This window comes from Leucoraja erinacea, chromosome 14 (assembly GCF_028641065.1).
Source record: "Leucoraja erinacea ecotype New England chromosome 14, Leri_hhj_1, whole genome shotgun sequence".
Taxonomy (NCBI): domain Eukaryota; kingdom Metazoa; phylum Chordata; class Chondrichthyes; order Rajiformes; family Rajidae; genus Leucoraja; species Leucoraja erinaceus.
Genome location: NC_073390.1, coordinates 22966153 through 22991887, shown reverse-complemented (window position 1 = coordinate 22991887; position 25735 = coordinate 22966153). Strand labels below are relative to the sequence as shown.

The 25735-nt window shown below is 44.0% G+C and overlaps 1 protein-coding gene across 1 annotated transcript; it reads left to right on the top strand.

Moving 5' to 3' along the window:
- The first annotated feature begins 258 nt into the window (after positions 1-258).
- On the top strand, positions 259-22708 carry LOC129703391 (period circadian protein-like). The gene is made up of 5 exons (XM_055645781.1): positions 259-1355; positions 4743-4801; positions 9311-9391; positions 10707-10763; positions 16954-22708. The coding sequence occupies exons 1-5, from the start codon at positions 880-882 to the stop codon at positions 16965-16967; spliced, it is 687 nt and encodes a 228-aa protein (XP_055501756.1). The 5' UTR covers positions 259-879; the 3' UTR covers positions 16968-22708.
- The last annotated feature ends 3027 nt before the right edge of the window (positions 22709-25735 follow it).

The window sequence follows — 25735 nt, the reverse complement described above, 5'->3', positions numbered from 1 at the left end:
TGGAGGGAGACTGCTTTTCGGGGCTCCTGCAACGGCGAATTCTCCCGCCCGTGTTGCGGGGTTGAAGAGCTCCTGGAGCGGGGCCTAACACCATTGCCCCGCGCGGCTGGAACGGCCGCGGGACTTTGCGAGCACACACCGGGGGCTCCAACACCAAGACCCGGTGTGCGACCTCGCACCACCCGGCGTGGCTTCAATGGCCGCGGGACAATCGCCATCGCCAGCCGGGGGCTTTGACTTTGACTCTGACATCGGGGGGGGGGGGGGAGAGTGCAGTGGAGAGATAAGTTTTTTTGGCCTTCCATCACAGTTATGTGATGGATGTTTATGTTAAATGTAATTATGTTGTGTCTGGGGTCTATTTGTGTGTAATGTATGGCTGCAGAAACGGCATTTCGTTTGGACCTCCAGGGGTCCAAATGACAATTAAATTGTCTCTTGACTCTTGAAGGAACACCCATGGAATCGATGGGTTGAATGGTGTTCCTGTGACATTAGAATTCTATAATTGTTCATTTTTTGAAAGATATTTCTGTCAGCCTAATTAAGAAAACAATATAGGTGCACATAGATAAACTGAAACAATACATAAACATTCGGGGGAATTGGAAATGCTGAAAACAATCCATTAGGCGTTTGAAAAGCGACTTACTTGGCCCTTTAATAAAGCCTCTCATTCTGTTGCTGTGGCAACGTTGCTGCTTCGTTCCCCTCCTCACTGATAGGGTGCCGGATGGACGTCTGGGTATTGTAGTTCCACTGCTTGGGTGCTGTGTGCGTGCGGACGGGAGTACGTGGCCGTCAGAACTACATCTCCCAAAGGGCCCCGCGCTGCGTCGGCCATGCCTTTACCTTTGACGCTGCTGCTTCTCCCAGGACATGTCTTATTCTGTCGTGAATAGAGCCAAGCCGGTCACAAGGGCGGCTCGGCCTGGCGCAGCTATGGAGAATGGGCAGGATAGGGATGGAGTGGCAAATGGAGGTGGGATGGGTAAGGCTCCAGCGAGAGGTAGAGGTGGAGATTCTAGCACAGGTACACGTACAGGACTGGGGAGAGGTTCTAGTTCAGGTCGAGGGAGCGGTTCAAGTTCAGATTCAGGACTAGGTAAAGGTCCAAGTACACGTTTAGGGCTAGGTAAAGGGTCAAGTACAGGACAAGGTAAAGGTTTAAGTACAGGACTGGGGAGAGATTCCAGCACAGGTATAGGTTTTGGGAAAGGTTCAAGTCAAACAAAGGTTTCAAGTACAAGCCTAGGTACAGGTGGGGGTAAGGCCAGTGTTGCAGTTGTGCGGAAATGCACAGCCACTCATCAAAATGTAACCCCACACAAATCGGGTCAAAAAACAACTCACTGGTAAGAAATTCGTGGAATTAGTCCCTTGCCCCTGTGCCAGGTAAAAAAACAAACAAACATTGTATAGTGCATATAATGAAGCAAAATTGACTCAAATTCTAACTATTCTAAACTGTGAGCCAGCATAAAATGTGCATGGGTGTATTGCAGAAACTATAAATAGTTTTGGAAAGTTATGCTTACCAATATTTCCATTTGATATTTGCAGAATGATAAGATTTTGGGTCTTGTGTCAGCTGTGGCTTAGTTGATACCAGTGATATCTCAGAGTCAGAATGTTTAAGAAAGAACTGCAGATGCTGGAAAAATTAAAGGTTGACAAATATGCTGGAGAAACTCAGCAGACGAGGCAGCATCTTCACCCCATAGATGCTGCCTCACCCGTTGAACAGTTTTGTCTATCTCAGAGTCAGAAGGTTACTTCAATCCTGAGACTTGAGAAGATACAGAAAGAATGAACTGCAGATGCTGGAATCAGGTGCAGAACACAAAATGCTGGAGGAAATCATTGGGTCTGAAGGGAATGGACAGGTGATTTTTCAGGTTGGGATCCTTCTTCACCCTGGTTGAAACATAGAAAATAGGTGCAAGAGTAGGCAGCACTGCCATTCAATATGATCATGGTTGATCATCCAAAATCAGTACCGCGTTCTGGCTTTTTCCTTTGTTTCCCTTAGCCCCAAGAGCTAAATATAACTTTCTTAAAAATCGAACTCTATCATGAAATATATTTACAGTAGGTTGTTACGTCAACCTCTTAATGTGGGAGTTCTGCCTTGTTAGAGGTGTCATCTGCTGGATGATACGTTTCAATTCAATTTTTATTTGTACTCTTTAATATGTGTAAAAGTGTTATGGCACAGTTTCAAATAAATATTTTCGAAAATTAGATGATACAAAGTACTGCAGTAACTCAGCTGGTTAGGCAATATCTCTGGAAACTATGGATGGGTGATATTTTGGGTTAGGACCCTTCTTCAGACTGATTGGAAGGGAGAGCAGGGAAAGAAAGTTGGGAGAGAGGAGAGGCAGGACAAAGCATGGTGGGTAATAGGTGGAGAAGGATATTGACCGGAAAAATCACCTAACCATGTTCTCCAGAGATGCAGCCTGTCCATTTGAGTTACTCCAGCACTGTGTGTCTTCTTTTATCAACCAGCATCTGCAGTTCCTTGTTTCTATATTTTGGAAAATTATCCTGGATTTCCTGGACAAGATTTATTTGGTCAAGGTAATCTGGTCAATTTTACATTTCTGTTGTCTGATCTTGCTGTGTGCAAAGCAAATTTTATGTAGTGTTTTCGTTGTCTATGACTAATGCCTTCCGGTCAGGAAAGGTGCTGCAGAAATGCAAATCTCTAACGTTATTTATAATTGTTTTGGTATTAAGTAAAGAAACAGACTTGAAGTGACTTTGATCGTGGTATTTCTGAAATGTCACTTTCTCAGGGAAGGCAAATGCAGCAGCCAAACTGTTTACAACCAGTTCTCTCAAACAGCTTTAAATAATGCGAGGATTTTGTTTGTTGATTTTAGCTCTGCATTCAACACCATTGTGCCAGAGCTACTACACTCCAAACTTTCTAAGTTGGCTGTGCCTGAACCCCTCTGTCGGTGGATCACCAGCTTCCTGACGGACAGGAAGCAGCATGTGGGGCTGGGAAAGCACATCCCGGACCCGCAAACCCTCAGCATAGGAGCACAGCAAGGCTGCGTACTCTCTCTTCTACTCTCTCTACACCAATGACTGCACCTCGACTGACTCCTCTGTCAAGCTTCTCAAGTTTGCGGACGACACAACCCTGATTGGACTGATCCGGGATGGGGAGGAATCTGCCTACAGACAGGAAGTGTCACAGCTGGAGTCCTTGTGCCATCGCAACAACCTGGAGTTCAATGCTCTTAAGACTGAAATTGATTGTAGACTTTAAGAAAGCCCCCCTCCCCTCACCCCACTCACCATCGCCAACACCACAGTCACATCTGTGGAGTATTTTAAGTTCCTGGGAGCCATCATCTCCAAGGACCTTAAGTGGGGGGCTACCATCGACTCCACAGTGAAAAAGGCACAACAAAGGATGTACTTCCTGTGGCAGCTGAGGAAGCACAATCTGCTTCAGGCAATGATGGTCCAATTCTATATGGCCATCGTAGAGTCTGTCCTCACCTTCTCCATCATGGTCTGGTTTGGCTCAGCCCCACCATGCACGACACCCGGAGGCTGCAGCGAATAGTCCGATCAGCTGAGAAGGTTATTCCCTCCATTGATGAACTGTACACTGCAAGGGCGAGGAAGCGAGTGGGTAAGATCATCTCTGATCCCTCTCACCCTGGCCACAAATTCTTTGAATCACTTTCCTCTGGATGGCGACTCCGGATTGTCAAAGTTGCCACAGCCACACATAAAAACAGCTTTTTTCCACGAGTAGTAGCACTACTCAATAACCAAAAATCTGTAGCTCTGGTATTTTATTTCATTCACATGTTTAATCAATAATGTTTTATTATTAATGTTTAATGCATCATTTTTAACTGTCACGGTATGTCATGTTGTCACTTGCGTACGGAGCACCAAGGCAAATTCCTTGGATGGGAATACTTGGCCAATAAACATATTCAATTCAATAATGATTAAATAATTGGTTTGGTTGAAGAATCTTGATCAGGACACTGCAAATAGCTTTTCAAAAATGCTAATTGAAAATTCTAATACTAATTGTTAATCTTAACAAACCAAATCCAAATTGTTAACCAACTGTTACTTTGATTTCCCTCCATTTACGTTAGTGAGCGCAACGGTAGAGTTGTTGCCTTACGTGCTAGAGACCCGGGTTCAATCCTGACAACAGGTGCTGTCATTACAGAGATAGTACATTCTCCCTGTGATCATGTGGGTTTTCTCCAGGTGCTCCGGTTTCCTTCCACATTCCGAAGACATGCGGGTTTGTAGGTTAATTGGCTTCTGTAACTTGTCCCCAGTGTGTAGGATCAAACTAGTTTAGGGTTATCGCTGGTTGGCGTGGATCGGTGGGCTGAAGGGCGTGTTTCCATGCTGTATCTAAACTAAACCAAACTTGTAAAGCATCATTTGTGGGATGCCAAAAGCATAGAGCAGACCAGTTGTGATGTCAGTTGAGATTGTCATGCCTTCAATAAATTGGATTAATGGTCACAGATTTCCAACAGCAAAAAATTGTTGAAACAAGGAACTGCATATGCTGGCTTAGTAAAAAGACACAAAGCGCTGGACTAACTCAGTGAGCCATGCAGCATCACTGGAGAATGTGGATAGATGACGTTTTGGATTGGGACCGTTTTTCAGTAAACATTTAAGACTAAGTTAAAAGTTTTAAGACTAAGTCAAAATTTATCAATTTTTCCCCCCAGTTATGGTGCATATTCTGTAACAGTACCAGATCAGAAGAAGAGAAATGAGTTGCTGAACAGTAAGTATTTTACTTGCTTGAGAAAGTTGTACTGTAGAACAGAAATTACTTGTGGAACAATATTATATTAGTTTATGAGTTTATATAAATGTATTGTTATTATTGTCACATTTACCAAGGTACAGTGAAAAGCGTTTTGTTGCGTGCTATCCAGTCAGCGACAAGACTAAACATGATTACAATCAAAGGTACACAAAAATGCTGGAGAAACTCAGTGGGTGCAACAGCATCTACGGAGCGAAGGAAATAGGCTACGTTTCGAGCCGGAACCCTTCTTCAGACTGATGGGGGCGGGGGGCGGGTGGCGGGGAGAAGAAAGGAAAAAGGAGGAGGAGGAGGCCGAGGGCTGGGGGATGAGAGGAGACAGCCCGAGGGCTGAGGAAGGGGAGGAGACAGTAAGGGCTAACAAAATTGGGAGAATTCAATGTTCATGCCCGCAGGATGCAGACTCCCCAAGTGGAATATGAGGTGCTGTTCCTACAATTTCCGGTGTTGCTCACTCTGGCAATGGAGGAGACCCAGGACAGAGAGGTCGGATACGGAAATGGGAGGGGGAGTTGAAGTGCTGAGCCACTGGGAGGTCAGGTTGGTTAATGCGGACCGAGCGGAGGTGTTCGGCGAAACGATCGCCCAGCCTCCGCTTGGTCTCACCGATGTAGATCAGCTGACATCTAGAGCAGCGGATGCAATAGATGAGGTTGGAGGAGATGCAGGTGAACCTCTGTTGCACCTGGATCGACTGCTTGGGTCCTTGAATGGAGTCGAGGGGGGAGGTAAAGGGACAAGTGTTGCATCTCTTGCGATTGCAACGGAAAGTGCCCGGGGAGGGGGTGGTACAGGAGGGAAGGGAAGAATTGACAAGGGAGATACGGAGGGAGCGGTCTATGCGAAAGGCAGACATGGGGGGAGATGGGAAGATGTGGCGAGTGGTGGGGTCACGTTGGAGGTGGCGAAACTGATGGAGGATTACAATCAAGCCGTCCACAGTGTACAGATACAGGATAAAGCATATAATACTTGCCTGTGAAGATTTTGGTTTGCTCTTTCTTACAAACTACACCATAAACTACAAATTGTTTTGGTTGCAATAAGGACCGGACTTTTGGCAATAATATTGGGGGTTTTTAATTTATTGATTTTTATTTTTGTTTATTATGTTATCGACAACAAGCCTGTTCTGTAAGAATTTCACTGTTCCATTTTCATTACACATGACAATTAAGCACTCTTGACTCTTGACATTACTGTGCCTAGCTAGTACATTTTAACTTTCTGGCGGAGAGCTTGATCTTGGATGCTGACTAACTGATCGCCACTAGGAAGTGTGCAAGAGCCAGCAAGAATGATTGATTGTCTTCTGGTTGTTGAAGAAAGAACTGCAGATGCTGGAATAATCGAAGGTAGACAAAAATGCTGGAGAAATTCAGCGGGTGAGGCAGCATCTATGGACCGAAGGAATGGGTGACGTTTCGGGTCGAGACCCTTCTTCAGACTGATGTGGGGGGGGGCAGAAAAAAGAAAGGAAGAGGTGGAGACAATAGGCTGTGGTAGAGCTGGGAAGGGGAGGGGAAGGAGGGAGAAAGCAAGGACTACCTGAAATTGGAGGTCAATGTTCATACCGCTGGGGTACTGGGAAACTACCCAAGCAAAATATGAGGTGCTGCTCCTCCAATTTGCGGTGGGACTCACTCTGGCCAGAACAGAAAGGTCGGATTCGGAATGGGGAGTTGAAGTTCTGAGCCACCGGGAGATCTTCTGGTTGTATATTCTGTGGGGAGTTCCATGAGTGGTTTGGTTTGATGAGTAACATTTAGTATTATGAATCTCTGGGGGAGAAAAGTCAAGCCTAAGATTTATCTAAGCTGCTCCTTAACCTTTGCAGTCTTTTAAAAATCCTGTGAGCAAACTTTATATTTCTACAATGGTAGGTTGGGACCAGCAGAGTAAAATAATTTGAAAGAGCATTTGAATGCATCTGGCCAGCCATTTGTGTTTTGATGTTAAGTTTAGTTTAGAGACACAGCATGGAAACGGGGCCTTCAGCCCACCAAGACTAGTGCGACCATCCATCACCTGTTCATATTAGTTCTATGTTATCCTACCTTCTCATCCACTCCCTACACACTAGGGGCAATTTTACAGAGGTTAATGAATCTACAAATCTGCACATCGTTGTGTCGTATGATCTTATGATATGATAAGCAATTTGAATAACTGCTAGAATAAATGACGAAGTAGAAAATTGTTAGCTAACTGATCGGTTTTGTCATTGTATGTGTTTTCTCTCGTGGGTGAATGCAAAGAGCAGGGGAGTCATCCTCTCATAAATTCAGGAAATGTTTAACTACTGATCAAGGAGGGGGAGGGGCGAAGGAGGAGAGGAGTGACAGCAAAGTGATGCTGTTGACAGTGAGGTCGTATCTGCAACACCTACATTCCAGGTTCAACTCTCGCCCCCGCTGCCGGCTGTGTGGAGTCTGCAGGCTCTCCGTATTACAGCTTGGGTTTCCCCAAGTGTCCCAATTTCTTCCCTTGTATCAAACGTTGGGTAAATAAACTACTGTAAATTAGCTGTGGTGTAATATCCCGGGGGGCGGGGGGTGTTAATTGGCAAGTTTGAGAGAACAGACTACAGGGAAATAAGTAGGTTGCCATCAACCAGCTCTGAGATCTGGCTTCCAATCAATGGTCTTCCATGTAGTAAAGAAATACAATAAGAATGATTTGTGAAGGATACTTAGCCTAACATTTGTGGGAGCTTGCTGATTTGAAATTGGCTACTGCTTTCTCTAACTATAGCAAAGATGACACTTGAAATATCATTAGCTGTAAGGTGTTTTGTTATACATCTGGGTTGTGAGAGCCACGACAGAAAGCAATTCTAACCTGATAAAAGAATTAGAAGGAGGTTTATTTTATTATATTTTCTGTGTGTTATTACGTTTGTGGGCCGGTTAAGCCGAAGCAAGTAGTAATTTCATTGTTGTATTGTCTGTACGTATGACAATTAAACACTCTGGACTTCCTTGATATTTTTACTTGATTATGCTGGTTTTGTAGTTCTTTTCTTCGATGTTTAGATCCCCATGCACTGGCACTATCCTGCACACTAGGGACAAGTTATAATTTTACCAAAACTAATTAACCTACAAACCTGCAAGTCTTTGAACTGGAGCACCTAGAGAAAATTCACACAATCACAGGGAGAACATACAAACTCTGTACAGATAGCACCCATCATCAGGATCAAACCTGCGTTGTAAGGCAGCAGCTCCACCGCTGTGCCACTGAGCTGCCTTGTGTTGATGAAACTAAGCACAAAAGATGCTGCAGGAATGAACTGCAGATGCTGGTTTAAATCGAAGGTAGACACAAAATCCTGGAGTAACTCAGCGGGTCAGGCAGCATCTCAGGAGAGAAGGAATGGGTGACGTTTTGGGTCAAGCCCTTCAGACAAAAGATGCTGCATTTGGCAAGAGCTGTATACTTGGCTGATTTGGGTCTGATTCACCAATCGTGTTTGAACAGAAATAATACATTATTTATAATACAATAATAAATAATACACAAATAAAAATAAAACCATACAGCACTGTTTCATGTTGTAAGAGCAATATCGTGTCGCAGCTGGTAGACCTGCTGCCTCACTGTGCCAAGAGACTTGGGTCGATTCTGACCTTGGGTGCTGTCTGTGTGGAGTTTGCGTGTTCTCCCTGTGACCATGTGAGTTTCCAACCATATCCCAAAGACGTGGTTGTGTAGGCTAATTGGCCCTGGAAATTGCCCCTAGCGTCTAGGGAGTGGATGCGAAAGTGGGATAACATAGAACGAGTGTGAACGGGTGGTCAGCCAAAGGAGGTAGCTGAGGCAGGTACAATAACAACACGTAAGAGATATTTGGACTGGTGGATGGATACAAAAGATTAAAGTCCAAATGAGGGCAAAAGGGGCTTGCTCAGATGGGGCATTTTGGTCGGTATGGACATAGGGCCGAAGGGCCTGTTCCCGTACTGTATATCTGTATAACTCTATTTGAAAGTTGAGCTTATACCTCGCTCTATTTGCGCATGTTTTCCCAATATCTCTGAATACCCAAGGGTTTGCAAAAATATATATATTTCTCAGATGTATCAATTAACATGGGGTGAATTGTTTTCAAAACTCTCTCTTACTAGAATGGATGGAAGAAGAGATTTGAGATCTGTACCCTTGATTATTGGCTTCATTCTTCAATCAGTAGCAAGCGAGCAATACTTGAACGGTCTCGACCCAAAACATCACCTTTCCATATTCTCCAGAGATGCTACCTGACTTGCTGAGTTATTCCAGCACCTTGTGTCCTTTTGAGCAATACTTGGGGATCGGTACTGCTTTCTCCTGGGTACTTGACCTGTAGCTGTGGCACCATCTTGTTGAAATTAAACGGATGGTGATTGGGAACGCTGCAAGAAGTCTATAGAATTAATATTTAGGATGTATGCTGTCATCTTGTCATATGATTTAACTTAGAAGCAGCGACAGAGTTGGCTGCCTTGGAGAAGCTGAAACGTCGAAATATAAGTAGAGTTTCCACTATTCCGAGAACTGTTGGTGAGTAAAATAATAGCATTAAAAGGGTACCTTAAGTTGCACAAGTTACTGCATATATTGAAACTCAAGGTCAACTGTTTTAATGGAACTTTAATGGAAACTGTACAATTTGTAAATGTGCTAATTTTGTTTTCAAATCCAGTATTTGGGGAAAATTCTTTGGATGCGACATTGTTCGAAAGTTGAGCCACCACCTTTGATAGCAGTTTACGTGGCTAGCTTGGGACATCAAGAGTCAACCTTGTTGATGGGGGAGTGCATATTCGTGAACTTGATGAATTTTGTAAAATCATTAATATCTCTGTCATATTTCATTGACGGGAAAAATCCTTGGCACACATACGGCGGAGGGGGGCTCTGAGCGAGGTGGCCAAAAATGACGGCCGTAGGTGGCGGCGTTCTCTCGGAAATCGCAGCACAGATCGCCAAAACCGGTCAAGCACAGAGTTTTAGTAATATAGAAGATAAGGAAGTGCAGATGCTGGTTTACAAAAACAAAAAAAGTGCTGGAGTAAATCAGTGGGTTAGGACTGAAGAAAGGTCCCAACCTGAAACATCACGCATCCATTTTCTCCAGAGATGCTGCCTGACCAGATGAATTTATATAGCGCTGTTCATTAATTTAAGAAGTCTCTTCAGGGATGTAATGCTGAGGCTTTATAAGACACTGGTCAGCATTTTGTGTATTGTGAGCAGTTTTGGACGCCATATCTGAGGAAGGATGTGCTGGCATTGGAGAGGGTGCAGGGGAGGTTTATGCAGATTATCACTGGAATGATTAGGTTAACATATGATGACTGTTTGATGACACTGGTCCTGTACTTGCTGCAGTTTAGGATGAAGGGGAGCCTCATTGAGACTTACCAAATAGAGAAAAACCTGGAAAGAGTGCATGTTGAGAGGATGTTTCCACTTGTTATGGGAGCATCTAGGACCAGAATGCAGAATAAAAGGACATGCCTTTAAGAAGGGAGATAAGGTGGAATTTCTTTAGTCAGCGGCAGGCGAATAAGTGGAATTCATTACCACCATCAGCTGTGGAGGCCATGTCATTGGGTATTTTTAAGGTGCAGATTGGCAGATTCTTAATTAGTACAGGCACCAGGTGTTATGGGGAGAAGGCAGGAGAATGGGATTTAGAGGGAAAAATAGATCAGCCATGATTGAATGACGGATTAGACTTGGTGGGCCGAAAGGCCTAATTCTGCTTCTATAAGTTGACTGTAATTTTGAATTTCATCACTGTTGTGGTGTGAAACACAGCTACCAGCTGACCCACAGCAAATGCTCAAAAGTGGAATGTGTCTTGTTGCAGGGGGTACGTTGTCTGAGGAAGAAGTGAGACGAAAACAGCAGCTGGCCTTCAATGCAGGTAAAAACAACGTGTATACATATCACAGAAAATCAATCTTGCATTTGTTGATGATTTGGCAGTGTTGGTTTGAGTGATTGAAAGATACAGCATGGAAACACACCCTTTGGCCCACTGGGTCCACACCGACCATCTATCAACAGTTCACACTAGTTCTGTGTTATTTGTGTGTGGCGCAGCGGCAGAGTTGCTGCTTTCCAACGCCGGAGACCTGTGTTCGATCTTGAATATGGGTTCTGTCTGTACGAAGTTCTCCCTGTGACTGCGTGGGTTTTGCCAGGTTCTACAGTTCCCTCCCACATTCCAAAGATGTGCAGGTTAGTAGAAAGAATTTTTAAATTGTCTAATTGGCTTCTATAAATTCTAATTGGCTTCTGTAAATTGTCCTAAGTGTGTAGGATAAAACTAGCGTACGGGCAAATCGCTGGTTGGCGCGGACTTGGTGGGCCGAGGGCCTGTTTCCACGCTCTATCTCTAAGCTAAACTAAACTATCTCTAAAAACTAAAAGCTAAAAATCTCAAGTCCCACTGATTACCCACTTTTTCACCATTCCCATTCAATCTGCTTTACTGATAGCAGTGAATGCAGCCTGGCTTTTGGCTGGAGAGGAAACACCAAGGAAATTATTAGCAGTTTCTCTGGTATTTTGGCACAGATTATTGGCAGGGAAACACTGCTGCCTTGCACCATCTGGTGGGACTGAATGATACAAGGGGATCTGTTATTTATTTGAAACACTGATCCAAATCACTTGTTGGACAGTGGTGGTGGGGGGTGGGGGGGCCTCGTTCAGGAACTCTAACCCAAGAACAATCTCAGCATGTTCTGGGCAGACTCTTTCTTGTTGGTTCAATTGGTGTGGATCAAAACGTGTAGAAAAGTGAAGGATTAAAATTGACTGGTTGGGTTCCTACCCGAGACGTTGCCTGTCCATTCCCTCCACAGATGCTGGCTGACCTGCTGAGTTCCTCCAGCACTTTGTGCTTCACTCTAATTCTCTCCATAGGAATCCAACCTGAGAGAGAGCCGTGGCAGAGTACATAATTCAAAGAATCTTGCAACTTTTTTTTGAAAAGCTATTTTAAAAGCTTTTTGAAATCGCAGTCAACACCTCTGATCAACTTTATAGCATTAATGTTATTCAGTGACATTTATGCTTTACCAGCATGGTAATCCAGTGTTATATACTGCCAAGTTTGTATCTAGCAATACTGTACCACACATCTGTGCCTAGATGTACCATATCTCACTGTACAATAACAGGACTGTGCCCAACAGTGGAGCATCCTGGACTTCAAAGCTAGATATACCCCTGGGTCTATACAGTCTCAGAAGATCTCCAATCAAGAAAGTCTGAAGAAGGGTCCCGGTCTGAAACATTGCCTATCCATGTTGTACTGGAATGCTGCCTGACCCACTGAGCTACTCTATCACTCTGTGTCTTCTTTTGTAAACCAGCATCTGTATTTCCTTGTTTCTTCATAGTTTGTTAATTAGTTGGTCACAGGGAGAACATACAAACCACACACGGATAGCACCCATAATCAGGATCAAACCAGGGTCTCTGGCGTTGTAAGGCAAAGAAATCGGCTTGCGGCTACTGCCTCAAGTTGCAGTAATTTCCATTCCCTTCCATCCACAGGATGTGTGCCTCATTGGTAAATCTAACATTAATTCTCCACCTTTAATCGCCATTGAACTGAGTGGGATGCTGAGCCATTTTGTCTCATTAATATGTATCCTGACCCTGGGCAGTTACATGCATTTCCTCACCTGAAGCAAATGTTTATAAATCAGATGGATTTCACAATCATCATTAATGATCAGTTTTTAATTCTTAATTATTCCATTAACTAGTTTGAATTTCCTCTGCTTGTAAGGCTGTAATTTAATCTCTGTTACTGGCTTCTGAATTACTGGACTGGTAACGTTCCAACTGTCCCCTGTACCTTGTGAAATGGATTGTGTATCATACATGAAACACTTCACGCACACGCTTGGAATGGAAACTATTTATGTGGTTAAAAAAACAGTTCTAATACTATCAGCATGAAGGGTCCCGGCCCGAAACATCGCCTGTCTGTCCCCTCCACAGATTCTGCATGATCTGCTGAGTTACTCAATTTTTCAGTATCTGGAGTTAAGGTTGAGCTAGCTTTTTTGTTTACTGTACTCTATTCTTTGTTTCAGTTATATCATCAAATAATTTTGATCATTATGTATAAAGAATTTCTCTCATTCAGCAGTGATGCAGGCCAGAGGTTACCAGCTGAAAATTGGCATTGAATGTTTTTATTGTTTCTAATACACTGAGTTGGTTAAAGTCTTATCTTAAAATCTAATTGCATTTCATATAGTTCACTTGTCTTTTGATGTTTGAGACTCACTGTTTTATTGCCTAAACCACAATCCTTTCCACATGTATAAGACATTTAGACAAGCACATGGATAGGAAGGTTTAGACAGCTAAGGGACAAAAATTAACTTCAAGATGGCGGACAGCGGGGGTGATGCGCCGTTGTGTATGGCCGCTCCTCCTGCTGTCCGTCCTTTCACCCTTTTTTATTTTTATTTTTAGTCCTGTTCGTATGAAATGTTTATTGGAGGACTTCTTTTATGTGGTGGGTGGGGGAGGGGAAGGGGGAAACTATTTTAACCCCAGTTCTACCTGGTCGGAGATGCGGTTTTTCTCCGAACCGCATCTTCGTCCTCTCTGTGCGGCCTAGTCAAACTGGAGCAGCGCTGGAGCGGCGTTTCCTGCGGGGACTGCAGCTTCGACGGCGGTGTAGATGCTGGGACATCTACAAGGAGCGTGCGATGCCTTACCGGGTCGCCTTGCGGTAATCTCCGGGGCACTGTGACCGTCGACAGCACCGCGGAGCCTGGGATCCGAGATCGCCAGTGTCGGGGGTTCGGCCGGCGCGGCCTGTGAACTTTGGTCGTTGCAGTCTTCGGGGGGGAAGCGGCCGCTTCAGTCCTGGCCGCTGATGGACGTTCACCGACGCCGATGGTCCAGCTTCACGGCAGGAGGGCCTGAAGATACCGGGCTGGCTGAGGAGGCCAGATATAGGCCCCGACCTCGGGTGGACTATGAGGGGGAGAACTGGATATTTTTTGGTGCCTTCCCTCACAGTGAATTCTGCTGTGGGGGGACGTTTCATGTTGATTTCTATAGTGTACTGTTTCTGTGTCTTTTTTCTTTTTCTCTTTTTTCTCTTTTTTTGATTTGTATGGATTTATTGCATTGATCTGTTCAATTAATTTAATCAATCTCTGTAAAGCACTTTGGTTCAAATACTGGTTTTGTTGAAAAGTGCTATATAAATAAATATTATTATTATTATTATTATTATAAAAATGGGCAAATAGAACTAGCTTAGATGGGGCATCTTGTTTGGCATGGACAAGTGTGCAAAGGCTCGGTAGATAAATAAGCAGGAGTATGGAGATGGGTTGTATGTTAGATGGATATGTTCTTCTCATCGGATGCATTCTAATGATAAATCAAAAGAAAAACACCTTGAGTAAGAGTTTAAAGTTGAAGGTAGACAAAAGTGCTGGAGAAACTCAGCGGGTGCAGCAGCATCTATGGACCGAAGGAAATAGGCAACGTTTCGGGCCGAAACCCTTCTTCAGACTGAGCCTTCAGTAAGTTTCTTCAGAAAGTTCCAGTTGCATCCAAAGAATTTTAAGAAGGGGATGTGATGGCTGCGGAATTTCTCATTTGCCAGATTGTCACCTGGCATAATGTTGATAATGCCATGGTGTTGCTAATGCCTGAAATTATCATGAAGATAGACACAAAGTGCTGGAGTGACTCAGTGGGTCAGGCAGCATTTCTGGAGAAAAGGAATAGGTGATGTTTTAGGTCGGAACCCTTCAGGCCCAAAAGGTCACTTGTTCCTTTATTCCATAGATGCTGTCTGACCCGCTGAGTTACCCCAGCATTTTGGGTCCATTTTCAGTATAAACCAGCAACTCTGCAGGTTGCTCAGACGTGGTAGTCCTGTCCAACTCCTGCTCTCTGCACCTGGAACACCTGGCGGTTAAGTGCCGTCCCTTCTACCTCCCAAGGGAATTCACCTACATTATCCTGACCACGGTCTACATCCCACCCCAGGCAGACGTTTGGAGTCTGTAGACTGGGCAATGTTCAAGGACTCGGCAACGGACTTGAACGAATACGCCACAGTCGTTACAGACTTCATAAAGAAATGTGTGGAGGACTGCATCCCTACAAAAACCTTCCGAGAGTTTCCCAATCGGAAACCTTGGATGAACTTTGAGATCTGCACTCTTCTGAAGTCCAGACACAGGGCATTCACGTCCGATGATACAGTGGCCTACAAGATGTCCAGATACGACCTTGGTAAGGCCACCTGGAGGATGAGACAGATGTTCAGCAGCTGTGGCAGGGCCTGAATGCAATCACCAGTCGAAACCAATAGGCAGCTCGAATGTCGGCGAAACATCACTCTCAGACGAGCTCAATGTGTTTTACGCACGCTTTGATAGGGAGAATACTGATGTGCCTTCCCGAGCCCCCATTTGCTGTGATGGTATTTCAATCTCAGTCCCAGAGGCCGACGTCAGGAAATCCTTCAGAGGGGTGAACTCCCGAAAAGCGCCTGGACCCGATGGTATACCCGGTCGTGTTCTAAAAGCCTGTGAGGACCAACTGGCTGGAGTTTTTACGGACATTTTCAACCTCTCACTTCTGAGGTCTGAGGTCCCCACCTGCTTTAAAAGGGCATCAATTATACCAGTGCCCAAGAAGAGTAAGGTGACGTGCCTCAAAGACTATCGACCAGTGGCACTAACGCCGGTGTGAAGTGCTTTGAGAGGTTGATCATGGAGCAAATCAACTCCTACCTCGACAAAAACCTGGACCCACTGCATTTCGCTTACCACCACAACAGATCAACGGTGGATGCTATCTCGCTGGCCCTCCTCTCTGGACCACTTGGACAACAAAAACTCATATGTCAGGCTGTTATTCATCGATTACAGCTTGGCATTTAACACAATCATCCCCTCCAAGCTGGTTACCAAACTCGCAGAACTGGGTCTCTGCGCATCCCTCTGCACTTGGATCCTCGACTTCCTCATTCACAGATCACAGTCTGTTCGTATTGGTGGAAATGTGTCAGCCTCGATAACAATCAGCACGGGAGCACCTCAAGGCTGCGTGCTCAGTCCCCTGCTGTACTCACTCTATACTCATAACTGCGTAGCCAGTCACAGTGCGAACTCCATCATCAAGTTCGCTGACGACACCACTGTTGTGGGGTGTATCACTGATGGGGATGAGTCAGAGTATAGAAGAGAGATCGAGCAACTGTCCATATGGTGCCAGCGCAATAACCTGGCCCTCAACACCAGCAAAACCAAGGAACTGATTGTGGACTTTGGAATGAGTAGGAGGGGGACCCACAGCTCCATTTATATCATGGTTGAAAGGGTCAAGAGCTTCAAATTCCTGTGCGTGCACATCTCTGAAGATCTTTCCTGGTCCGAGAACACTAATGTAATTATCAAGAAAGCTCATCAGCGCCTCTACTTCCTGAGAAGATTACGGAGAGTCGGATTGTCAAGGAAGACTCTCTCTAACCTCTACAGGTGCACAGTAGAGAGCATGCTGACCGGTTGCATCGTGGCTTGGTTTGGCAATTTGAGCGCCCTGGAGAGGAAAAGACTTCAAAAAGTAGTAAACACTGCCCAGTCCATCATCGGCTCTGACCTTCCTTCCATCGACGGGATTTATCGCAGTCGCTGCCTCAAAAAGGCTGGCAGTATCATCAAAGACCCACACCATCCTAGCCACACACTCATCTCCCTGCAACCTTCAGGTAGAAGGTACAGGAGCCTGAAGACTGCAACAAACAGGTTCAGGAATAGCTATTTCCCCACAGCCATCAGGCTATTAAACCTGGCTCGGACAAAACTCTGATTATTAATATCCCATTATCTGTTATTTGCGCTTCATCAGTTTATTTATTCATGTGTGTATATATTTATATTATGGTATATGGACACACTTATCTGTTTTGTAGTAAATGCCTACTATGTTCTGTGTGCTTAAGCAAAGCAAGAATGTCATTGTCCTATACAGGGACACATGACAATAAACTCACTTGAACTTAAATCTGCAGTTCCTTCCTACACCTGAAATTATCTTGTTTTCCACAGGCTCAATGGAGTAGGCAGCAAAATCTGGAAAACCAGCCATGAACTGAACCAGTGAATATGCATTGCTACAGCTGGAAGATAACCTGCTGCATGGGAGTAAAGTCTCCAAAATGGTCAAAAATAAAGCCTCAACCATTGTCGTTTCTCAGGGAATTATATATTTTTTTAACCGCGATCCAACGTCTTTGTTTGCCCTTCTCTCTCTCTCAGAGTTTCGGAAGAAGGAAAATGGAGACACAAGGAACTGAAGATGCTGGAATCCTGAGCAAATCACAAAGTGCTGGAAGAACTCAACAGGTCAGACGCACCCGTGGAGGGAATGGACAAATGATTTTTCGAGTCGGGACCCATTCTTAAGACCTATCAGCCCCGACCCGAAATGTTGTCTCTTGATTCCCTCCACAGATGCTGCTAAGTTCCTCCATCGCATTGTACTTTGCTTGGGATAAAGAAAATATAGTATTTGTTTCAAACATTGGGAAGCAAAATATGTCTTGTTGTACTCAACAGTCTATAGACTTCTGTTTAATGATGCTTGAAGAACATTGTATTGATCTGAAATGCTGATGATCTCACGTTTAAGAAACAATTAGAGAAATACATGGATAGGACCGGTTTAGAGGGATATATGGGCCAAATGCAGGCATGTGGGACAAGTGTAGATGGGGCTTGTTGGTTGGAAAGTTGGGCCAAAGGGCCTTTTTGCACACTGCATGACTATGACTATGACTAACTAGGTTCCTTTGCAAGAATTTTTCATGTTCTTTTGATGTTTGTGGTTCACTAATAGCTACCTCGAGTGGTTTATCTAGACAAGTAGACTAAACATCATATAAGTATTATGCACAGACCATGTTAAATCATTTTAGCAATGCAACTTCAAAATTTTACACTGACTCACAACAGCCCTCGACTAAAATCATATGTAACCAGTGAACATTTTCTAATTAACCAGCAAATTCTCTGGGTAATGATTTATTTATTTTTTGTCCTTTGTTCAATGCTGCTGATATATGGTGTGGTATTGGTTTATTATAGTCACGTGTAGCGAGATCCGGCGAGCTTTTGCTTGCAAGCTCATTCCCTCTTCTCCCCTCTCCAATCAGGCAAGAGGTACAGAAGTTTGAAATTGCATTCCTCCAGATTCAGGGACAGTTTCTTCCTAGCTGTTATCAAGCAACTGAATGGTCCTCTCACAAGCTAGAGTGAAGTCTTGACCTCCCACCTACCTTATTGGAGACCTTTGAACTATCTTTAATGGGACATTATTGGACTTCAACGTCATATCTTGCACTAGCTATTGTGCCCTTTATTCTTTATCTGTGCACTATGGATGGCTTGATTATATTCATGTACTAGACTAAGTGGGACCCGGGTCCCAGCATCACATGGGAGGGCTGGTCACCAACGCAATATTTCACCTCTCCACCAATTCCAATATTGCTCGTCAGTGGGGGGGCTTTCTGTTGCGCTAGTATGGGTGTTGTGGGCCGAAGGTACTGGTTTCCAGAGGGCTAGTATGGACATTGTGGGCCGAATGGATTCTTGGGCTGGCAGCCAACTGTTGCAACAATTTTGAAAGCCAAGGCAAACAATTTGGCTGCAGCCACACGACAACCAAAAATCATTTTGTGAACACAAACTTTTTTTTAAATGCGAGGCAAACAATTTGGCAGCAGCTACCTGATAACCAAAATTCATTTTGTGAACACAAACTTTTTAAAAAAAGGCGAGGCAAACAATTGGGCAGCAGCCACCTGACAACCAAAATTCATTTTGTGAACACAAACTTTAAATAAAGGCAAACAACTTGGCAGCAGCCACATCGAGGGGACTCACCGTGGAGTAGACGTGCGTTCAATGTTATTCATAGCTCAGAGCTGTGACCTTCTTGTTTCCTGGGTCTGGCAGAGACTGAGTGAGGCACGACACTTCCGGGTTTTATAGTCCCCCCCCCCCACCGCCAGCGGGGGCAGCAGAGAGAATGGGGAATTATTTTTTAAACATTAATATCTTTCTGATTTTTCATCGATGGGAAAAATCCTCTGGTCCCGGAAGGCGGAGGGGGGCTCTGAGCGAGGTGGCCAAAAATGACGGCCGTAGGTGGCGGCGTTCTCTCGGAAATCGCAGCACAGTGGGCCAAAAGCTGTCAAGATCAGACTTTTAGTAATATAGATAGTCTTTTTCACTGGATAGCATGCAAACAAAAGGTTTTCACTGTACCTCGGTACATTTGGCAATAATAAACTGAACTATCCGATCAAATCGGGTAATACTGTACATTAATTTAGGGCAACACAGTGGTGCAGCTGGTGGCGTTGCTGCCTCTCAGCGTCAAAGACTCTGGTTCAATCCTGATCTCGGGTGCTGTCTATATGGGGTTTGTACATTCTCCCTGCGACCTTTCCTGGGTTTCCTCCCAAATCCCAAAGACGTGCGGGTTTGTAGGTTAATTGGCCTCTGTAAATTGCTTCAAGTATGTAGGGAGTGGATGCGAAAGTGGGATAAAACTAGAGTGAACGGGTGATTGATGGCCGACATGGACTTGGTGGCCTGCAGACCTGTTTCTATGCTGTATCGCTAAACTAAAATACATCTTTGCACATGTCACTCCTTGTAGATGCAAGGAACTGCAGATGCTGGAATCTTGAGCAAAACAAAAAGTACTGGAGGAACTCAGTAGGTCAGGCAGCATCTGTGGATGAATGGACAGGCGATGTTTTGGGTTGGGACCCTTCTTCAGACAACTCATTGTATTTGTCTACTGACACTTGGTACTTTCTAACTTCAGTGGAACTCTAATGTCGAAAGATAAAAATAATTTGCTGTGTTACTTCCCCACATACTTTAGGGGGTCACACGCAAAGATAAATGTCTCTTCCCTATGTTTTTGTATGACACGTGAAGCAATGCACTCGGTCAAATGTACTCTTTAGAAATCCTGATCGTAAGTGCCTAGAATGTGATTATAACAAAGTTATTTGTCAGTAACAACATTGAGTGCAATGACTGTTTAATATTATGCTCGATTACCCTTCAATGCTATCATTGGATTTATTTAGATTGCTTTTGCAGTGATATTTCAAGTGATATTTACGGTTACACTGTCCGTCAACCATTCATTTTTCACACACCTATTGAAGATAAAGATCCTCAATTTAGTTCATGCTTCAAATATTCTAAGAAACCTTCATAGCGTTGTGGTTAACCTTGAGCAGCTTTTGGGAGAATTTACTATAACAGCGCTGGAAGCAGACCATGTTTCACAGCTTCACCATTGTAAGTAAGACCAATATGGAATAGAATTCTCTATCTTAATTGCATCTTCATTTCAAATCTAATTGGTTTCCTATTTGTATTTTGATTAATCTTACGTAGAATGTAGAAAATGGCAGCACAAGAGAAGGCCCTTCAGTTCACAAGGTCTACACTAAACATAATGCCAACATAAACTAAACTGACATCATCCGTATCTTTGCATTCCCCGCACACCTAGTTGTTCATCTAAAAGCCTTCTAGACACCATCACCCTCAGCAGAACATTCTAGGCACTCACCACTGTGCACAAAAAAAAACTTGCCTCGCACATCTCTTTTAAACTTTAATGTAATAAAGAAGTGCGGATACTGGTCTGAAGAAAGGTCCTTACCCAAAATGTCCAGCCTGTCCAGAAACGCTGTCTGACCTGCTGAGTTACTGCAGCATTTTTGATCTATATCAGAATAATATATAATCCCATGCAAATAGCATTTACCTAAAGAGAATATTTAGTCTAATTTAAAAATCCTTTTGCTGCATTCCTACAGTTCCTGAGTTCCTGATCTCAACAGCACTGTGCATGGTGGGTGAAAGTTTAGTCGGGAAAAAAAGTGGAAAGCTCAAAGCTTCAAAGGAAGAGTTAGATGAATATTTAAAAAGGACACACTCAGATCCAGAAAAGAAAAGGGGAATGGATTGCCCTCCAGGTATACCACCCTTAGGAGAGATAGAGTATAAGTTAGATGTTTTGCCACTAAAGTGGAAGTAGCAATAAGGCGTGCAAAGGCTTCTTTGGCCTCAGGGCCGAATGACGTCCCTTACCAGGTGTATAAAAGTGCACCTGATGTGCTTAGATTCTTGGAGTGGAGGCTCTTGCGTATAGTTTGGGAGAAGCAGGTTATACCAAGGGTTTGGCGTAAAGCAGGGGGAATTTTCATTCCCAAGGAGATGAATCTTCAGAGTTAAGTCAATTTAGGTCTATATGTCTCCTCAACGTAGAAGACAAGATTTTCTTTAGCACAGTGGCACAGAGGCTGGCAAGTTTTTTTTGAAAGGAATAGGTTAATAGATACCACAGTGCAGAAAGCAGGAATCCCAAGTTTTGCAGGATGCTTAGAACACGTTAATGTAATATGGCACCAGATTCAGACAGCCAAGCTCGAGAGAAGAGATTTGTATGTAGTGTTTTTGGACCTGGCAAATGTGTTTAGATCTGTGCCACATAGTCGTATTTGGAGTGCTTTTGATTTCTTTAGAATTCCAGGATCGATAGTAAATTCAGTGAAAGCATATTTCCAAGATGTCCAAATGTGTTTTAGTACAGCAGACTTTACGACAGCATGGCAGAGACTAGAGATGGGCATTATGGCAGGGTGTACTATTTCCCCATTCGTGTTTACAATAGCGATGGAGCAAGTGACTAGAGCATCACAGTGGGTTGTGGGCAGGACGGACTGTGCCTCCCTCCAATTAGGGCTTATATGGATGATATGACCTTGGTGACCATAACAGTAGCTGCACAAAAAGGTTGTTAGAGAAATTAAATGATCATCTTAAATGGGCTAGATTGAAGAGTAAGTCACAGAGTATTTCTTTGGCAAAAGGAAAGGTAGTAGAGAAAGGGTTCTGTGTAGAAGAAGAAGAAATCCTGTCTATAATGGAGAAACCAGGTTTGGGTAGGTTGTATTACTGGAAGTTGGATGACACTGAACAGGTTCAGCAACGGGTTAGAAAGGATAGAGAACTCAGGGCTTCCAGGCAAGTTGAAGTTGTTGTGTTTGCAGTTTGGGCTATTCCCTAGGTTGATGTGGCCATTGACAGTATATGAGGTGCCAGTTTTGTAGGTGCAAAAGCTTTAAGGTCAGAGGGGGATGTCTGACAACAATGTTCCTCCAGCACTTTGCAATTTTATTAGATTCCAGCACTGATCGCCTTAGTGGTCCAACTTATCTCCAGCAGCTGTCTGCACCTCCTCATTTCCCTCGCCTGGCTCCTTCTACTTCCTTTCTTTTCCTGTTTTCTCTTCAGTCAGAGTGCCTCCACCCATTATCTGCTTGCGTTTGCCTCCCAACATCTCTCCCATGTCCGCTATCTGCTCATCATACTTCATCCTGCCACCTACCAGGGCGGCCACAGTGACACAGCGGTAGAGTTGCTGCTGTACAACGCTTGCAGCGCCGGAGACCCGGGTTCGACCCCGACTACGGGTGCTGTCTGTACAGAGTTTGTACATTCTCCCTGTGACTGCATGGGGTTTCTCCAAGATCTTCGGTTTCCACCCACACTCCAAAGATGTATAGGTATGTTAGTAAATTGGCTTGTTAAATATTTTTTTAAAATTGTCCTTAGTATGTGTAGGATAGTGTGTAGGATGGTCAGCGCAGAACTGGTGGGCCGAAGGGCCAGTTTCAGCGCTGTATCTCTAAAGTAAACTAAACTCTCCCACCAAACACCATCACAGTTGAACAATCACTTCTCATTTCTGTCTGCCCCCCCCCCCCCCCCCCCCCCCACGCAGATGCTGCCTGACCCTATGTGTACCCCTCGCAGATTGTTTGTTGTTCGGATTGGCCGGATATCACTTTTAATGTGTGTGGACGAAGGTGAAATACTTGGAGAAGCACTATTGGGCAATTAACTATCAACTAAGATATTAGTTAATATTTAATTGTCTAAAAATGCCTTCTCAATTCTTACCTGATGACTTTTACTCTATAAAATGTAATTGTTGTGCTGGTTTACAAAAAAGACACAAGTACTGGAGTAACTCAGCGGGCCAAGCAGCATCTCTGGAGAACAAGAATAAGTGATAATTCGGGTCTGATAAAGGATCCCGATCTGAAATGTCACATATCCACGTTTTCCGGAGATGCTGCCTGATTCACTGAGTTACTCCAGCACTCTGTCCCTGGCTTTAAGACATTCAATATAATCAATGGTGCATTTTATTCTTTACAAAGCTATATGGAACCAAAGCTTTTAAAACTAATCTTGTTGAACTAAATAAAGGCACACAGTGCTGGAGTAACTCAATGGATAAAGCAGTAAAAAGAAAAAGAAAATGTGGCAATTTGGGTCTGAAGAAGGGTCCTGACCTGAAACGTCATCTATTCATGTTCTCCAGAGATGCTGCCTGACCCGCTGAGTTACTCCAGCACTTTATGACTGGTTTAAAGACATCCAATTTAATCATTTTATCTTTGCAAAGTTGCATGGAACCGAAGCTTTTAAAACTAAGCTTGCTGAAGTAAATTGAGACACAAAATGCTGGAGTAACTCAGCAGGTCGGGTATCTCCCAGAGCATCTCTGGAGAACCCTAGGGGGGGTGGGGGGGGGGGGGGGGGGGGGGGGGTGGTGAATGATTGATTAGACAGTGACTCCACAAAAATCTCCCCCACAATGAGCTCCTTGCTTTAGAGCGTGTGCCTGTTTCATGTCCGAATTTTTGTTTGTCATCTCCTCCGCCTTTTTTTTCCATCGTAAATCTCTGTTCAAAAACACAAGCAATAAAATGAATCACTTCTCTGCAAGATCTTGTAAATGCTGGCAAGACGCGTTGTCAGAGGGAAAGTCAGCACGAATCTGAAAAGAGTTATGCTTTTTTAAACCATTAGATGCCTTCCCACTGCATAGCAAATACCTCACATTCTTTGAGTCTTATGCAGCGACATTTTTGCCAGTTTCGGGCACATGTTACTGAGTCAAGCTATGAGCAACTTTTGTATCTTCAATTAAATTGCAATCAATTGTCACTGAAGAATGTCTGGCCGATTGCCAGAGATAAAGCAATGTACAGCTAATGAAAGTATCTGTAAGATCGTACGTCAAAATAAATCTAGACTGATTTAAAATTAATAGTACATTGTGTTTTGCTTTCTCTGCCTACAGCAACTTGAAAAATAAATATATGGAGACAAGGAACAGCAGATGCTGGAATCTTGAGCAAATCACAAAGTGCTGAAGTAACTCAGCAGGTCAGGCAGCATCTATGGAGGGATAGACACAAAGTGCTAGGGTAACCCATTAGGTCATGCAGCATCTCTGGAGGAAAAGGATGGATGATGTGTGCTAGTACTGGGGATTGAAGCTAGAGTAAAAGTAATAATTCAGAGGTTTCTAGGGTGACACAGTGGCGCATCGGTAAAGTTACTGCCTTACAACACCAGAGACCCAGGTTCGATCCTGACTATGGGTTGTCTATGGACAATATTATCTTTTGTCCTAATATCTCACCATGCAGCTCTGTGTCATTCTTTGTCAGTAGTCCAGGAATGTTTCCATGATTTAAAGGCCCTATATTAATGGGAAATGTTTATTTGGTAAATTTTAAGTATATTTTGTAGATTTTTCTTTGCTCATTTCCATTGCATCCCCCTGTTTCTTCTGCTTACAATGTTTGAGCTAATTGAATACTATTGGAGCTATTTCTTAAGCTGTGTGCAAGAATTGATGCCAGATGCATTTTACACATCCCATCATGACCTTCTGCGAAAAGCAATTTTGGAGCTACTGCACTCCGGTTGAAATTTAAAGCATTCGTGCTGATGCTAAGGTCTCTTGAAAATGGGGAAAAAAATCCCCTTGATCCCCCCCCCCCCCCCCCCCCCCCCCCCCCCCCATCTCACACACACACACACACACATTCTTTCCTCTGGCTTCACAGTTTGCAATTCTTCAATCCTTCTGTCTCACACATTCTGTTTTAATGTTCCAACTATCTGTCTCCCCCCCCCCCCCCCCCCCCCCCCCCCCCCCCCCCCCCCCCCCCCCCCCCCCCCCCCCCCCCCCCCCTCACCTGCGTCCACCTATTACCTGCTACGCAGGTTCTCCAGCAATGCTGCCTGACGTGCTGAGTTTCTCGAGCACTTTGGGTCATTGTTTCTACATTCTGATTTTAGTAATAAAGTGTTAAAGAAGGAACTGCAGATGCTGGAAAATCGAAGGTACACAAAAATGCTGGAGAAACTCAGAGGGTGCAGCAGCATCTATGGAGTGAAGGAGATAGGCAACTCTACAATAAACACTGCTGCTGTTCAGCCTGACCAGTCCCTGCCAGCATGTTTGTTCCACTTAAAACTCAACTTTCCTTGTAGAAATCTCCAAATGTATTCCTCCATTCCCTTCGCCATCATATGCTTGTCCAGGTTCCCTTTAAAATGCAATTTTCTTCAATCAATCATTGTGGGATTTAAGTCCTCATTCTCACCACATCAATGCTCTGGCCAAGACAGTATTTTACTTCCTCAAAGCCTTTACTTCCTCAGAAGACTAAGGGAATCTAGTTTGGTTTATCATCACGTGTACTGAGGTACAGTGAAAAGTTTTTTATGACATGCTATCCAATCAGTGACAAGATTATACATGATTACAATCAAGCCATTTACAATGTACAGTTACAGGATAATGGGAATAACATTTAGTGTAAGATGAAGTCCAGGAAAGTTCAATTAATGATAGGCTGAGGGTCTCCAATGAGGTAGATGGGAGGCTAAGACCAATTGTGATAGGATGGTTCAGTTGCCT

What these genes read in the sequence shown, in the direction of transcription:
- LOC129703391 (XM_055645781.1), top strand. Translation starts at nt 880, where the DNA reads ATGTCTTATTCTGTCGTGAATAGAGCCAAGCCGGTCACAAGGGCGGCT. An exon ending in GGTCAAAAAACAACTCACTG is followed by an intron (nt 1,356 to 4,742) that starts GTAAGAAATTCG and finishes TTTTCCCCCCAG; the next exon opens with TTATGGTGCATATTCTGTAA. An exon ending in GAGAAATGAGTTGCTGAACA is followed by an intron (nt 4,802 to 9,310) that starts GTAAGTATTTTA and finishes GATTTAACTTAG; the next exon opens with AAGCAGCGACAGAGTTGGCT.